Consider the following 18,142-nt stretch of genomic DNA (forward strand, 5'->3'; position numbering starts at 1 on the left):
TGAGGGGCCATTGTCTGTTTGTATTATGTGTGTGTGAGGGGCCATTGTCTGTTTGCATTATGTGTGTGTGAGGGGCCATTGTCTGTTTGTATTATGTGTGTGTGAGGGGCCATTGTCTGTTTGTATTATGTGTGTGTGAGGGGCCATTGTCTGTGTATTATGTGTGTGTGAGGGGCCATTGTCTGTGTGTATTATGTGTGTGTGAGGGGCCACTGTGTGTGTGTATTATGTGTGTGTGTGTGAAGGGCCACTGTGTGTGTGTGGGGGGGGGCAGTGTATTTATATTATGTGTGTGTGAGGGGCTGTTTGTGGGAGGGAAATAGGTTTATTTTTCAAATGGTAACACTATTAACTTAATGTTCTGGTTGGAGGGAGGCCTACTTATAAAATGTGGGTGCTATATTGATTTAACACTGGGGCTGGTTGGAGTTCACTAAATTTCATGTACCCATTTTTTTTCCCAAATAGGGTCTCCAACATTCCAGGATCCAGACAGGCAGCAACTAATCTAAAGACACAGCAGCCACAAGTGATGAAAGTGAGAAGAACAGGTAGGAGAGAGCAGCACAGTCTGCCAACTATCCTGAATCTGCTGGGATTTATATTATGAGGAGGTCTGACTTGTTTAAATGTTGCACTATGGGATTCATGCAGAAGACTGACATATTAACATGATTATTACATTACAGCACTTTTTCATGTTTCTGTAGGTAGAGGGCTGCAGTCAGTAACTGTAGTAGCAGACGGTCTATGACGTGGTAGTGATAGGAGACTACTGTTTTTTCATTACTGGGCTTACTAACCCTGAACTACAGTTTCTTGACATGTTAATTATCTTTAACTAAACTTAGGTGTTAATGATAAAGTACAATTTGTGTGACCTGAAAGGTAAGCAGTGGTGGAAGTGGGGTGTATATGGCATACCGCTACTTCTCATGCTGTCTTCATTGTAAAATAATAAAATTCCATCCACTTGTTTACATTCCCATTACATTTTTCATACCGCAACTTCTAAACTTCGCAAAATTCTACAAAATTATATAAAAATAAAAAATACATATAATAAACAGTAAATTCTCGGCTCGGTACTCGGAACCCCAAAGTTCAGGTGGGTTCGGTTTTCATGAAACCGAGCCCGCCCATCTCTAATAATAACAAAGTACAATGTGACTGCAGATTTTGAAGAACACTGACAGCCTTATTATTTTTATTTCAGCAATGACAATTAGCAATGGAGCAATTCCAGGTAGACTGTAGACTGGCAACAACACAGGGACCTCTCTTGTTTCTTTCTGTGTGAGCTATAATAACACAGTACAATGTGACTGCAGATTTTGAAGAAAACTGACAGCCCTATTATTTCTATTTCAGCAATGAGAATTAGCAAAGGAGCAATGGACCTCTCCTGTTTCTGTGTGAGCTGTAACTCAGTAGAATGTCACTGGAGACTTTTAAGAACACTGCCACCGCTCTTCTTTCTGTTTTAGATATGACGTTGCCCAACTGCACTAGAGACTGCCAAGAACCGTGTTACCCCTTCTGTGTCTCTCTGTGAAATGGTGCTGGATTGCCATGGAGGGCGATATTTATAGAATCCAAAACTTGCGAGATCCGATGATGTAACAATGGCGTTTTGCCTCTTTTTCACTTCCAAGGGTGTGCAAAAGTACAGAGCCAAGTTCGGATCGGCGAAGTTCGGGTGCATCTCTAAAAAGCACCTTATTTGAGAGAATTGGTAAAGCTTGTTGATTAAGAGAAAATCCCTTCTTCATTAGAATTCTGTTTAGCAAAAGCAGTTTGTTTAGCTTTGAAATAAGACCTGCACAGACCGTTGGCTAGATTTCCTCCCAGGACAGTGACCTTTTGCAATTAACATCTTTTAATTACAATCACATCCTGTACTGGGACCACCTACCTTTTTGGGGGGTGAACTCTTCACTAACAGACATGCATCTTTTTTCTGGCTCTGGCTGGTGAGGTGATACATTCTAGGGACTGTCTTTTCTTGCTATATCACATGAAATCAAGACCATGAAGTTTAAGTAGATAAAACTGTAATTGTTGTAACATGTAACATAGGTAATTGTATGGTGTTAGTTTTCAGTTAAATATGTTTAAATGTACAATGTTTAGAACATAGTTGCCTACTCTCCTGGATTTTTGGGATCTCCCATAGACCATACTTACCAAAGTTGGCAAGTATGGTTTAGACCTAGGGTGTATCTACTACGTTTTGATGAGTTTGTGGTGGTTACACTATTTGTCAGCAGTTTTGAGTTGATGGAAAAGGCTAATGGAGATTGCAAGTACTGTGTAATGGAAGTGTATGGTTACAGGGTAAAGCCTGTTATACTGTATGTTATCAGGACTCTGTGAGTGCATAGTCTGTTGGTTAGATTAGAATGGTTGTTTTGGGAAAGTTTTACAGAAAGTGCATAGAAGGTGATTACATAGAAAAATATTGTGTGGTTTTGGGAAAGATAAAATGACTCCCGTGTGAGTAAAGCTGTGGTCTGGACACCATTTTGGATTGTAATATCTTTGTCTATCCATCTTGTCTCGTGCATGTCTCTCTCTCCTCTTGTGTACGTCTCTCTCCTTGTGCATGCTTTCCTGTACACACACTGTCTTAAAATTAATACATACATACACATACACTGACATCTGATACATACACCATACTGATACATACACCATACTTGCCAACTTTCTAAAGTTGGCTTCCGGGAGCCTGCCGGGGAAGGTGGGCGTGATGGGGGTGGGGCTCCAAAATGTGCGTCATTTTGTAACTGCCCCCATGATGTAATGACGCAAAGGCGTCATTTTACAGCAGGGGGCGGGGCCAAACGCAGCGATTCTTGGTGAATCGCAGTGTTTTGGACCTAATTCTGGCCACTTCCTAGTGAAGTGGGCAGAATTGCGGGAGATTGCCACACTCTCCTGAGAGTCCGTGAGATTTACAGGAAATGCGGGAGTCTCTCGGACATTCCGGGAGAGTTGGCAAGTATGACATACACACATATAGTACTACCATGTTTACTTAGTAACAGATAATAAAGGCACTTTTATACATATAAAATAGCTGAAGTGGGCAATGCAATATATTTTATGTAAAATACTTTCTACACTGAGTTATTATATGTGTAAACACTTTTGCTGAAAATACCTAACATTAATAAGAATACATAGTGGGCCTGATTCATTAAGGAAAGTTAAGCAAAACTTGAGTAAGTTTTCTGGTCTAAACCATGTTGCAATGCAATGTTTGCAAGGGGTGCAAATTAGTGTATTATTTTGCACATAAGGAAAATACTGGCTGTTTTTCATGTAGCACACAAATCCTTGATAGCTTATTTTTACACTGACATTTAAAGTTGATCTAGGACATGCCCTACCCAAAATATAAATCTGCCATCATATTTTAAATTTACCCCCCCCTCTAATGCAACATGGTTTTGCCTTTGCTTACTTACTTTTGCTTAACTTTCCTTAATGAATCAGTACCATTACGTTTAATGAGAATTTGTGGAATCCTTTCTTGATATAATATATATTATTTCTGTATTATACTTATACTGTACTAATCAGATTAAATAGAACAGATATTGAAATAGAATTATCTTTCTAAGAACTGAGTTAAAACAGGAAATTACCCTGTGTGAATGATAAAGAAGGTAGTTATAAATGGTTATTACGATATGAACATTATTAGTATATTTGCCTCATCATTGGACCCTCCTGATAACAGAGGGAAATAGCACCCGCTTTAGGGGAAGAAATAGACACCCTTTTACACTTGTATTAGTGTGTTGAAGTCTAGGTTGGAGCGTAAATCAGCCAAGTATCCCAGAATTGTCAGATCACTTAGAAATCAAATCTTATTAAGGCAGATTGAGAAAGCCTGATTTATACACGATTGGAACTGTGGGTTGTTAAATAAAGGGCAGACTGTTGCAGGGATATATGGTCTACCTATATTTTAGCACTGGGAGAGGGATACATTTTTTTAAACTCACACACATGTGTTTTAATTATTCTGCCTAGCTGATGACAAAATGATCTGGCAATCTGTCACTATGTTATATGTTGAACAAAGTTTGAGAAAATGGAGAGTTTTGAATTGTATAGATGCCTTGGCACAAGCCAATGTCCCTCCTTATAAGATTTGGCACTTCTGTTCTGACATCATATCAAATTTTATTATGTAATTAAAAATATTATATTCATCAAGTGAGGTTATGCCACTCTTGCTACCTTAGATGATCTGAGTCTTCATCTTCATAGGATTATGTGTTATTACTAAACAGCCTCACCTGTTGAAATACGTTCAATATCCTTGGTGGTTTTCTTTACCTACAGATTGCTTTGATGTTTGAATGCCACCTCTGAATTGAATTGCACAAAACAAATTGTAGACTACATAGTCAAGTTCAGCTTTCAAGCATAACTCCTTTAGAATGTATTTGTTATGCTGAATCTTTCAGTGAAACAGACACAGTCATTTAAATTAAGTTTATTCAGTAATATATTAGCAATCTTCAGATAAGACGAATAGAATGTAAAAATGACATGGAGCAGAGGATTTGAGGATGGAGGAGATAAATATATTATGTCAACTGAAGACATCTGCAGGAATAATAGCCATAATCAACATAACAGTATGGTATCTCATTACTGTTACTGAGATTTGTTCTGTTAGTTCATTTATGGGTGAATAAAAAGAGATAAGTTATGGGAGTATAAAAATAGTTAAGTCAATAGTAACACGTCATTAAATAAGGGCATGTTCAGTATAACATCCAAATTTGACTTTCTGGTATAATGGGCAACATTTTTGCTGAGAAAATAGATCTGAATAGATTTTATATAGCACTAAAATAAAACAAATACAGCTTTTATTCTAACAGTGTTGACTAGATAAAGTGCTAAAAAATATATCTTATTTACAATATATTTTGGTGGGGGTGAAGCAGTTGCAGTCTCATTGCTGAGAAATACCAAACTAAGTAGAATGTCAGCACCATTTTCTTGATAAAATTGTAAAAATACACTGACAATCTGATTTGTGGATTGGTTGTAGTTATGTAAAAGGAACCCAATGTTTCTTCTGTGACACATTTGTAATGGCATATTTTAATATATGGTGTATATATATATATATATATATATATATATATATATATATAAAATCAATTGTGTGCTATTCGTGGCATAGGACACATTGACACACACTTAGCATATTCCTTATTTCATTTGTGGAGTGTACTTGGTGAACTTTGTTCATAAATGGAACTGCTGACAGTAAATGCATAGTTCTTTTCAGATGTAATTAATATAAGGATTGTAACTGCCTCTATCCATTATACAGCATAGGACTAATGTAGTAATTATACCTTCACCTTATGAACAGTTATACAGTAGTAGGGACAGTCAAATGTAAAGCTCCAAAAGGATTCATTGTATTGTTTCCTTCACAAGAGAAGCTACCCATCCATTACTAAAGTTAACACTTTCCTTGTGCAAGGATAGCAAATCCTTGGTCTAAAGAAAATACAATGTAATTGATGTTGCCTGAGGTACATGAAGAACGTGTAATTTGCCTAACATCACCAGGAGATCTTATACCTGGATATGAACACACTACCAAGGCATTACTGCACCTTCAGAGATGCTGTTTTGAATCTACCATTGTATACTTTTTTTTAAGTACACCTCTTTATGTTGTTTGTGTTGTGAAACCGACAGGTTTGGGCAAACGCGTCCCCCAACTTTCACCAACCACCCTTTGACTTAACGATTCCACTGGGCTGGCATTCTCAATACCTTCCTCTCTTGTTGTTCTTCCTCCACGAGCTGTTTCATCTTGAACCTGGGTGACCTCAGTGTGTCCAGCATAAAAGCCAGCTACCGTGTTAGCAGCCTGCACTGCATGAACCTTGTTACGTGCCCGTTTCTGGGTAAGCATACATGTGAATACTTGCTTGAATCTCTTCCGAAAGTGCTTTGAGATTAAAGCGTAAACAATGGGATTGAGGCAAGAGTTAGCATAAGACATACAATGGGACACCAAGCGGAAGGCATAAGTGGCTCTGTTGAAGGGAAAGTGCCCGAACCAAAAGCACAGAATCACCAGGTGGTGAGGCAGCCAACAGATGCAAAAGAGTACAGCCACTATGACTATCATTTTGGTCACTTTGTGCTTAGCTTTTCGTGATTCAGACACAGTTTTCACCGGATCCACTGATGTCCAGAGAAAGCAGATGGTCCTAGCATAGGAAAGTCCCAGAATAAGCACAGGTAGAAGGTACCCAAAAACAAAGGTAGAGACATCCATGATTTTCCTCCTGCGATCCTCCCAATTGGGAATGCAGATGGGCACTTGATTGTAGAGAATGATGTGATAGTAACTTAGGTAAGGGCCAGCAAACAGAATAGAAAGAGCCCATATAACTGCAATGGCTGCCAGGGCATTTCTGGATGTACGAAGATCTCTTGATTTTAGTGGATAGCGGATGGCAAGATACCTGCAGACACAGGGAGTGAATGATAAGGGTCAGAAAAAAGTAAATGTCATCGAAATCATAACTAAAATGAACACTATATAAAGTATATTGATGTCAATTATGGTTATCTAGTAATATGTGAAATTGATTTACTTTGCCAGTAATCCAGAAGTTTCTGAATCAATCACTATATTTCTTGAATAATATTGGCAATATAATACAATGAAATACAAGCAACAATACACTGAGGGCTTGATATAGAGTTGGGCACAATTTTCGTAGTATACAGTGGTCCAGGTATTTTAAGATTTGCATAGTATGTAAATTGAATATAGAAGAATAGCCAACACATGCTCCAAAGTCAGGGCATAGGAATTTTCCAATGTATAAATATAATGACATGCTGATGTCTCGCACCGGCTCTGTCAGGAGCAGGTAATCATCACTGTGTGAGGGTTTTCTAATTTTTTTAATCCCTGGAACGCCTGGCTGACCTCCAGAGGCTCCCTGAACCACAGGAATAAGGTGAGAAATAAAGTGGTAAATAAGGGTTTATAAGGGGGTATGTTTATTTCTAATATAGGTGCTTGCAAATGGTGTTTGTGTATTTTTACAGATTAGGCAGCAATAGACTGACAGTACTTTTAGGGAGGAGGGGGTTAAAACACTTTTTCCCCTTAATATTTATTTATTTTTATTTTACACAATACATGATTATTATCAGCACGGATCTTGCACCTAGGGTAGAGCAACCACGCCTCCTTATAGTACATAGTACATAAGGTGCGTGAAACACCTTTACTGTACCTGGGCTACGCTATACCATCCCTCCCCCATTCCACCTCACTAAGCGCAGAAGGTGCAATGGAGAGATATGTTCAAGTCTGCCTACAGACCTATGCACTTTTTTGCAGCGCATACTCAGCCCCAAATTGTTAAAATTCATATCATAGCTGTGATTTAGATACCTGAGGCCGAATGGAACTGAAGGAGTAAATAAGAAAGTAAGAAAAAACCCACAATCTGTATAGCATGATATATAAATAGACATTGTTATATGTATTGCATTTAAAAAATTGCAGTGTCTCTCAGCAGGCATCCACCTGCTCCCCAGATTGTGAGAGACTGATTTAACGGCCTACCAGCCTTTTAACAACATCTCACCAGGTGCAACTTCTGATTACTGTGTAGAGTGTCTGCTATGTTGGAAAACCCAAAATCGTAACCCCAGGGACCCTTACCAGCTTTTCCTACAGCTGAAGATAATCTATCTCCTGATCTCTCTCCCTCAATCCTCTCTAGAGTGTCCGTCTGCCTCTCTGCCATCTCCTCCTGGATGTCCTCTCGATTCCTCAAAATTAACCTCGCCAAAACTGAACTCATAGTCTTTACTCCGCCTCACACCTCGCCCCGTTCTGACCTCTCTATCACTGTCGACAACACCTCTATCTCCCCTGTCCCCCAACTTCGCTGCCTCGGTATCATCCTCGACTCCTCTCTCTCCTTTGGCCCCCAAATTCTTTCTCTTGCTAAATCCTGCCGCTTCCAGCTGCGTAACATCGCTCGCATCCGGCCCTTCCTCTCCCAAGATGCCACCAATTGTCTTATTCACTCTCTGATCATCTCCCGCTTGGACTACTGTAACCTCCTCCTCACTGGCCTCCCTCAATCTCATCTTGCTCCCCTTCGTTCTGTACTTAACGCAGCCGCTAGGCTCATCTTCCTTTCTCGCCGCTCCTCATCTGTCTCCCCCCTCTACTAATCCTTTCACTGGCTCCCCTTCCCCTACAGAATCCTCTTCAAGCTCCTTACTCTTACATACAAGGCCCTCGCCAACTCCACTGCACCATACATCTCCACCCTCCTCTCTATTCATGCTCCATCCCGTCCCCTCCGATCTGCCAATGACCATCGCCTCTCTTCCCCCCTTATCACCTCCTCCCATGAGCGTATCCAAGACTTCGCCCGCGCTGCCCCCCTCCACTGGAACAAGCTCCCCCCCTCCATCAGAACTTGCCCTAATCTGTCCAGTTTCAAACGGACTTTAAAAACCCACCTTTTTCTTAAAGCCTTCCAGTCTCCCACTTAACTTCCTACCTTTTCTTCTGCCTCTTCCACTTCATTCCCCTTCCCTCATAGTTATCCTCCGTTCCTCCTTCTCTCCCTCTCCTCCCCTGTGTCTCTCTCTCTGTCTACCCCACCGCTTAGATTGTACGCTCCTTTGAGCAGGGTCATCTCTCCTCTTGTCTTCACGACTTTTAACTCTGCTCTCCAGCTACCAGCCCTCCTCCTTGAGGACCCTCTTCCCCCCTGTCCCCTCTCGCTCCCTCCTCTCCCTCTGGGAGTTTCCCTGTCACCCGTGCCCTCCCTCCTGGGCTCCATCGTATGCGGACTCTCCCCTCCCCCCACCCTAGCGTTGAGCTCATAGAGTTACTGTGCTTATTGTTTACTGTACTGTGCTGTCTCACCTTGTATTGTAAATTTGTTTGTCCCTGTACGGCGCCACGGACACCTAGTGGCGCCCTATAAATAAAAATTATTAATAATAATAATAATAATAATAATATGGGAAGTTTCTCCCAAACACAACAATCTCCCTGGGGTTTTACAACGTACAAGATAGATGGCTGTGAGATATATATCTGCCTTTAATAACTTTATCAGTATTTATGTCACTATAGATATATATTAGAGATGTTCACCGACCCCCGTGTTTTGGTTTTGGATCTGTATTAACTTTGTATTTTGGTTTTGATTTTGGCAAGACCGCCCTCACATGTTTTGGTTTTGGATCTGTATTTTTTTGAAAAATTGCTAAAATGTGTTAATATCACATAATTTGGCTCTTTTTTTGTTCCTACATTATTATTACCCTCAATAAAACTAATTTACAGTAATTTCCAGTAAATTTTGACCACCTCACAGGTCACAATATTATTTTAATACACTTTTGGCCAAAGACTTCAGCGAGTTGGCTGGATGCTAAGCGACAGAGCAACTACCCAAAAACACGGCAGTTTATAGCACATCTAGGAAACATTTCCACACAGCAGTGGCAGAAAAGAAAAATGCTGCATGATGGAATTGACCTTGGGCGCTCCCACCCACCCATATGTTAAAAAGGTTTAACAAACTCATACAGAAACAGGAGGGGGAGCAGGAAGATTTTAGCAAACCAAGCACTTCAGCGACAAGGAGTGCCACTTTTGTTGCTGAAGTGCTTAATTTGTTTGGGCCCCCACACAACAAGCTACCAATGGGCTTAAGGCAGCTAAGCTAACAGTGTTGTTTATGAACTCTACAGTGGCAAGATATTGTTGCCATCATCCTCACCGTCATCAGTGTGTACATCATCCTCACACAAGATTAGTTCATCCCCATTGGAATCCACCATTACTGAAGTCTCTGTACTTTGATGTATTTGCTGTTAAAAGTCTTCCTCGTGGAATTTGCAGTTCATTTTCATGAACATCATCTTTTCCACATTTTTATGAAGTAGCCTCCTATGCTGATCGCTGATAAGGTTCCCGCCCGGTCCATCTCGACACTATTTTACTAGACAAGCAATTCGTCTCCTGTACCAGAAGCTTACAAAAAAGAAAAGTATTGGGCTACAAAATGCCATCCTACCCACTGTACACTTAACCACAGACATATGGACAAGCAGAACTGGGAAAACTAAAGATTATATGACTGTGACAGCCCATTGGGTTGGTGAATCACCTTCAGCAGCAGGGACAGCAGCAGCATCTAACAAACAATGCCAGATCTTTCAGAGGCAGGCTACTCTGTGTAAATCCAGCTTCACTAAGAGGCATACCGCCGACAACCTGTTTGAAAAACTAAGGGATGTCATTGCAACATGGCTTATCCCGCTTGTACTCTCCTGAGGATATGTGATTTCTGATAACGCCACCAATATTGTTAGAGCATTACAGTGGGGAGAATTCCATCACATTCCCTGTTTTGCTCACACAATTAACTTGGTGGTACAGAGCTTTTAAAAAATTACAGTGACATGCAGGAGATGCTGTCTGTGTTCCGAAATATGTTGGGTAATTTTTGGCATTCTGCTACAGCATGTAGGAGATTGTAACAGCTGCAAGAAGAATAGAATATGAGGGGGAATGTACTTTATTTCAGCGCAGTGGAATATACTTTCCGTGTTGTGTAAGATGCTGAAACCACTGGAAGTAGTCAAATGAAAGTGATTTCAGACACTACTAACTTGAGTACAGTGATTCCCCTATTTAAACTTTTGGAAAAGCAGCTAGAGAAATTGAAGGAGATGAAACAAAGTAATTCTGTTAACTATGTCAGACTTGTAGATCAAGTATAACAAAAGGATGGATCAACAGGCGCAGGAATATGTCACACCGATTACGATAGTCTAAATGATCATCAAAGTCCACATGGATATCTTCTTAATTCACTTCCTTCTCTCTTCACCGTATAATATTCATCAGTAAAGACCGATAAGAAAAGGAAATGTATATAATAATGAAGTATGTCACAACACAAGGTTCTCTATAACACCCAATAGGATTCCTCACCATGTGGGGGGATTATCACACAAGACTCAAATTCCAGTGAAAACAAATGCAATCACGAGTTCCGATAACCCCCAATGGTATTGAGTTTAAATCAATCACGAATAATACAGGCCTAGTAACATCACTTTTAGACGGATTCCCACAGCAAATCTTCTCAAGGTCCCTCTTGCCGGGACAGATCCCACTCAAAAAAATAAAACTTGATCTAGATGCATTACCTTAAAATTAATTTATTAAAACATAAAAAATAAAACAAATGTTGCAATTGCTACTACCAGATGGTGCCTGAGATACAGCATATATACAGGGAGACAATAATCAGAACGTCCCACACTCCAACATGTGCAGCTCCCAAGGTAATCCAACGGCAGGAACACAATTATTTACCAACGCGTTTCGATCTCATCACTTGTATCTTTTTCATGGTGTATTAATCTTTCTCCCAAAGGTGGCCATTTATAGTGTTCAACCCCCACTCATAGGACAGGTGTATTAACACATATTCATAAAATAGGAAAATTAAAACAAATTTCAATACATCCTAATAACTAGTAATATGTCCATTTTAACATTCACACTAATAAGAGGGAATAACACATAATAGCCACTTTTAGAAAACGGGTTGCCATGGTAACCGTTTATGCTGAATTATTCCTGCACAAATCCCTAGATAATAAAACCCCAAAACATTTTTGCCTTATTTTCCTTCTTTTCCTTCCATTGATCGTCCTCCCTTTGATTGGTGAGATTCAATCTTTTATTAATATCATTCCCACATATCGGGGGTCTTACAATATCTAATAATTTCCATACAAGGGGCAGCATAGTTGCCTAGGCAACCACTATAGACATCCGTACTTCACTGGCACAAACATCTGCCCCTCAGATACCACAGTAAGCCAGATCGTCATAACAATCGCCCCAGTAAAACTACCCCCTCACAGGATTCCTATCGCATCGATCTTGTAAATCTACTATTATTCCTTCTTCCCCTCTGTACAAGAAGCAAAAAGCAACATGGTTACCTCGGTAACCCCTATAAACATCCACATTTCACTGGATTGTTTAGGTAACCTAGGTAACCACTATAAAACTCCACCCCTCAGATATTATAGGGGGATGGGTTGTCACAGTGATTGTTTCGGTAAAGTTAATCCCACACAAGATTCTTATTATATCAACCTTATTAGTATACTATTATTCCTCCTTCCCTCTTATCGATAAGGATCAGTAAAAATCATAATAATACCTCTTCACTATTTTAGACAGAGCTTCCATATAGCAAGCGGTAAATTTACCCAGGTAACCTTTATAGACATTTGACTTATCTCTAGTTTAATCGGAACATGTTGTTACCTAGGTGACCTTAGTAAACATCCGGCCTCTTACTGCCCACAACACTCCATGATGATCTCGCAACCATTCATAATGGACCCCATGTGATCAATTTACAGATCATTATTAGACAAGATCAAACTTAGATATAGATATATATATATATATATATATATATATATATATATATATACAAGTTAACCCGTGCATGATACTCATGCATTCTAGTCAAATCAAGCTACTTAAGATGTTAAAAAGGTTCTTGTCATGCATTTGGGCCATAGCCCAGGCCTCAACCACCAACCACTCCCCACTGTCACCCCCGGCAACCACCAACTACTCCCAACTGTCACTTCTCCTTCAAGAAATATATATATATTTTTTTAAAATCTTTATAAACACTTTTAACAATTAACAAATTAAATTAACAAATTAAAAACATCTTAGTATACCAAATTTCAGCCCTTTCTGAATTTTTTTTTCCACACACACTAAGAATTTAGTAGGTCAGTGTATAACTCTGCCCAGCAGGTGGCGCTGCAGCTTGGTTTTATTTTTTCCACACACACACAGACAGACTAACACACACCACTAGACATTTATATTATAGATATATATGTATATGTGTGTGTGTATATAGATATATATATATATATATATATATATATATGATATTAAATCAAAATATACTGATACACATAATAGGTATTCAAATACATATATCCCTATAAAAACCATTTTAATTCAAAATCACTATTAAGTCCAGAGGGCATGAGGGTTTTCAGTCTATATTTATATATAGTCCATCTCTGATCTAGCCAAGATGATGTCCCTATTCCTATTTCTCCAATCCTCCTTAACCTGTTTTACAGCGCAAAAATAAGCTATCCCATCTGGGGAATAATTATGATGTTCTTTAAAATGTAGGGATAAGGAATGATTACAAAAACCTTTTTTAAATATTCCTAACATGTTCTCCCAAATGGGTTTTAAAAGCTTGAGTGGTTTTACCCACATATTGTTTGCCACATTTACAGGCAATAACATATATAACATTTTTAGAGTTGCAAGTAGTAAATTCCTTAATTGTAAATCCACGCCCATCAACACAAGAAGATTTCTCAGTCATTTTTGATGAGTTCCCTTTAACCAATTTACAACCAATGCACATTCCACATCTATGAAACCCCTTAATTATTAATGATTTAACTTCTTGTCTTGGTAATACACTTTTGACCAGATGGTTTCGCAAATTAGGGGCTTTCCTATAAACAAACATAGGTTTATCCAGATTGATATCCTTAATGATTGTATCTTTAGTTAGAAGGTGCCAATGTTTCTGAAAACTCCTTTCTATTAATTTATGTTGAGCATTATATTTAGTTATAAAGGCTAATTTAGATGTATCCTTATATTTCCTATACTCATCATTGTAAGAGAATCTCTATTGAGGGCTTTTGCTTTTTTTAATGCATTCTTCACCTGCTCTCTGGCATACCCTTTATTGAAAAATTGATGTTTCATCTCACCTGCTTGAAGATCAAATACTTGTTCTTTAGTGCAGTTTCTTTTAACCAATTCTCATGGTGATGGCTATCTGCCCTACCATAGGAATTACTATTTGTGGGCTTTCTATATATTTTAGTTAATAAGTTCCCTTCTTCATATATGGTACGATCCAGAAAGTTCACTGTCTCCTTACCCACGTCAAATGTTAAGTTCTATTCCATATTGATTAGTGTTCACATGGGTACAAAATTATCCAAATCCTTCCTATCACCCCTCCATACAAAAATAATATCATCGATGAAACTGTACCATGCCACCAGAACCTGTCCATACAGACTCCAACTCGCACATATTCATGAACAGATTTGCGTAGGCAATGGGCACCAGGTTCGCCCCCTGCTACGCAAAGATGATCAAGTTAGATCACCTAGATCATCTTTTATATTTTTGAGTGGGATCTGTCCCGGCAAGAGGGACCTTGAGAAGATTTGCTGTGGGAATCTGTCTAAAAGTGATGTTACAAGGCCTGTATTATTCGTGATTGATTTAAGCTCAATACCATTGGGAGTTATCGGAACTCATGGTGATTGCATTTATTTTCACTGGAATTTGAGTCTTGTGTGATAATCCCCCCACATGGTGAGGGATCCTATTGGGTATAGAGAACCTTGTGTTGTGACATACTTCATTATTATATACATTTCCTTTTCTTATCGGTTTTTACTGATGAATATTATACGGTGAGGAGAGAAGGAAGTGAATTAAGAAGATATCCATGTGGACTTTGATGATCATTTGGATTATAGTATTCTGTGTGAAATATTCTAGCGCCTGTTGATTCATCCTTTTGTTATATGTGTACTTAGGCGTGTGGTCTCCTATTGATGTGATTTAGGCTGTTGTGATATATTGAAGCGCTCTGTGATATAATTTTTATTTGTAGATCAAGTACTTTACTGACTTCGCCTGGATCGAAGAGTAATCAACATATTGAAATTGGATCACTACATTTTGGCAACTGAGCTGGATCCTAGGTTTAAAAGCTATGTCTTCTCTTTCTTTCCATCTGACCCAGATTTCTAGACATGCAATGAGCTCCTGGTCAGCAAGCTAACAGCTCATGAGGTACATGACACAATGACATCTCCTCCTCCAGTTTTTCTGGTAACTGCTGCTAGGGAAAAACTTAGCTTTCCCAAGACACCCAGTGGCTATGCAGATGAGTCAGCACAACATTTTGACATCTGGTCTGGTCTAAAAGAATTATACAAAAATCATGACAGCTCTGCTGTAAAATGAGCTACAAATTCCACGGGGAAGGCCAATTCCGGCAATTACATCAAAATACAGAGACTTCTGTAATGTTGGATTCCAGCGGGGATGAATTAATATTGTGTGAGGATGATGTACACACTGATGAAGGTGAGGATAAGGGTTAGGATGATGACAGCGTAGATTGCAGGTGCTGGGATCTAGCTAAGAGAAGGGAGCTAGCTAATGCTGGTATGCTTGGTAATATTTTGGGTGGAATGGCATGTTGGCAATTTTATGTTTTTCTACAGTATACTTTCCCTTTATTAGAGAGGTGTTTTTTTCTTTACCAATGTAAAAGCTTGTTTTTTGGATTTCAGTTTCCCTGACTTAAACCCACTATTCCCTTGAGTATAGGTTTTAGTAGATGAAGTAGAAGGACTAGTATCATCATTTCTTGTGCCAGCAGCTGGTTGCCATATCGATGACGTTGAGCTATGGCAAGAACACTGATACCCACTCTGTTTCTGTGTGAGCAATGGCACTGTACAATGACACTGTAGACTGAAGAGTGACAAGAACACTACCACTCTTTCTGTTTCTGTGTGAGCATTGGCACTGAGACTGGAGAGTGACAAGAACACTGCTACTCCTGTTTTTGTGTGAGCGAAGGGGAACTGTGCAAAGGCACTGAGACTGGAGAGTGACAAGAACACTGCTACCCATTTTGTTTCTGTGTGACCAATGGCACTGAGACTGGAGAGTGACAAGTACTCCTGTTTACTTTCTGTATGAACAATGGCACTGGAGACTGACAAAAGCACTGCCACCCCTGTTTCTGTGTGAGCAACGTCACTCAACAATGTGAGAATGGATGATGCGCCAATGACGTTTTGCCTCTAATTCCGAGGACGTGGGAAGTTACGAGATGGCTCGGCTCAGTACTCAGATTGGTGAAGTTTGGGTGGGCTCAGTTGTCAAAAAACCGAGCCTGAGTATCTAATATATATATATATATATATATATATATATATATATATATATATATATATATATGTGTGTGTGTGTACATATACATATATATATATATTCATATATCATTATCATTAACACTCCATATGTGTGTGTATCTGCCAGAATGAAAACATGAGGTGTTGGTTCATATTTTGATCAAAACTTTAAGCCTGCATCCAGCATTAATGGTAACAATTACAATGCAGTTAAAATCAACAGAGATTTTGGTTTTTTAATCATTCTGTGGAATGAGAAAAAGAAGAAGTAGTTGTGGACAGAAGCTGTATGTTTCATAGATAGCACTGATTGACTTTTAGCGTCCAATGTAACAGAAAGGTTCACAACAGCTTTAGTAGATTCCAATTTGAGTAGGTATGTTATATAGTGTCTCAAAGAGAGTTGAGAATATGCTGATTATTTTTCATGTAAGGGCCGGATTAACAATGGGCCTGACAGAGCTGCAGCCCCAGGCCTCTCCACAGAAATAGGCCCAGGCCAGCCAGGAGTAAAAAATAAATAAATATATATATTTTTTTTGTGAGGGGACCTGGTTGTGTGGAGGGTGGTGAGACTTCCGTGGTTGCAGGGGGCAGTCGTGTCATTGTAAAGTGGGGTGGGGGATGCCTCTACAGAGGCTGTGTGTGACTCGTGCTGTACCAACTTTCACCCAGTCCCAGATGGAGGTCAGCGGCATTCAACAAAACAGGTAGGAACAATTTATTTTTAACAGGGAATATGTAACAATATATGTGAAAATATAATATGCAAGTGTCAATGGCCTGTGTTTATTAACAAAGGTATCAGTTCTTTTTCTTACAACAAAATTACCAACTTTTTCAATGGGGACTGTTAACTGCGTTTGACTATTTGTATTTTGAAGTCTGCTCAGATGTATGAACACTTGAAGAAAGAAGAGTTATATATAACAAATCTTATACATTCTTCTTTGGCCAGTTGAGGTGTTAGGAGGTATGAAAATGACCAACAACTGATAATCACATTCTCACACATTAACTGCACAGTTTGCCTAGCAACGGGACGCTTCTTACTGATTCCGGCGGTGGTGTTCAGCGTCACCACCGCCAATAGGTTGGCCAGCCCCCCCACAGTATAAATTGTCAGCTCTGGCACCTAGTGGGTGCCAGAGTATTAGGTCTCTAATCTCCAGCAATTTCTGTGTTCCTGTATTATTGTGTCTCCTGTGAATGACACGGCTTAATCCTGACTACCCCTGTTTTCAGTGCTCCTTGTGAATTGACCCAGGCTACGTTTGAGCATTCTTTTATCTTCAGTGCTCCTGATCTCTGACCCGGCTAAGTTCTTGACCACGATTACAGATTTCCCTACTGGCATCTCCTGATTTCACGGCTTGACCCGGATCGCCTGACACCTTTTCCATTCTATCGCTTCACTGGTTGCTCCCTCTGAGGACCGCGACCTGCGTGTCTTCCGCAGCAAAGTCCATACTCCATTGTGGGGGTTCCTTGGCGAAGACCTGGGACACGTTACACTCCGCACCTCATTGGTGAGTAGTGTCGAAACTAGTAAGCTACGTACACCCTAGTTCCGTGACAGTATACTCTGGCCATGACATCAGATGGAACAGGTGAGCCCTCGGCTAGGGAGCTTCTTCTCCATCTTGCCCGCCGAGTTGAACAGCAGGAGGCGGATCAGGCTCGTTTACTTCAGTGTGTCCAAGGTGTGATGTCTCGACTAGATTCTTTACTGGGGGTCTTAGCTATGTCTCCGTCGGAATCCCCTATTACTCCAGCAGCTCCTCCTCTCTCTGCTGTAGCTCCGGTGGTTACTTCTTCTTCGTCTTCCCCTCTACTCACTATTCCTCCTCCGGAGAAATTCGATGGAGATCCAAAGAAATGTAGAGGGTGCCTCAACCAGTGCGCCATCCACTTCGAGTGCAACTCCTCAGCCTTCTCTTCCGAATGCACCAAGGTAGCCTTCATGATATCTCTGCTCAGC

At 39.8% G+C, this 18,142-nt stretch overlaps 1 protein-coding gene across 1 annotated transcript in view; it reads right to left on the bottom strand.

The window, feature by feature from the left end:
* Nucleotides 1-4,524: 4,524 nt before the first annotated feature.
* Nucleotides 4,525-18,142, bottom strand: part of GALR3 (galanin receptor 3) — a 33,258-nt gene continuing 19,640 nt past the window's right edge. Inside the window, exon 3 of the mRNA XM_075182990.1 lies at nt 4,525-6,524. Coding sequence (XP_075039091.1) covers nt 5,717-6,524 — 808 coding nt within the window. The 3' untranslated portion in view covers nt 4,525-5,716. The remainder of the gene's footprint in view (nt 6,525-18,142) is intronic.

This window comes from Mixophyes fleayi, chromosome 8 (genome assembly GCF_038048845.1).
Source record: "Mixophyes fleayi isolate aMixFle1 chromosome 8, aMixFle1.hap1, whole genome shotgun sequence".
Taxonomy (NCBI): domain Eukaryota; kingdom Metazoa; phylum Chordata; class Amphibia; order Anura; family Limnodynastidae; genus Mixophyes; species Mixophyes fleayi.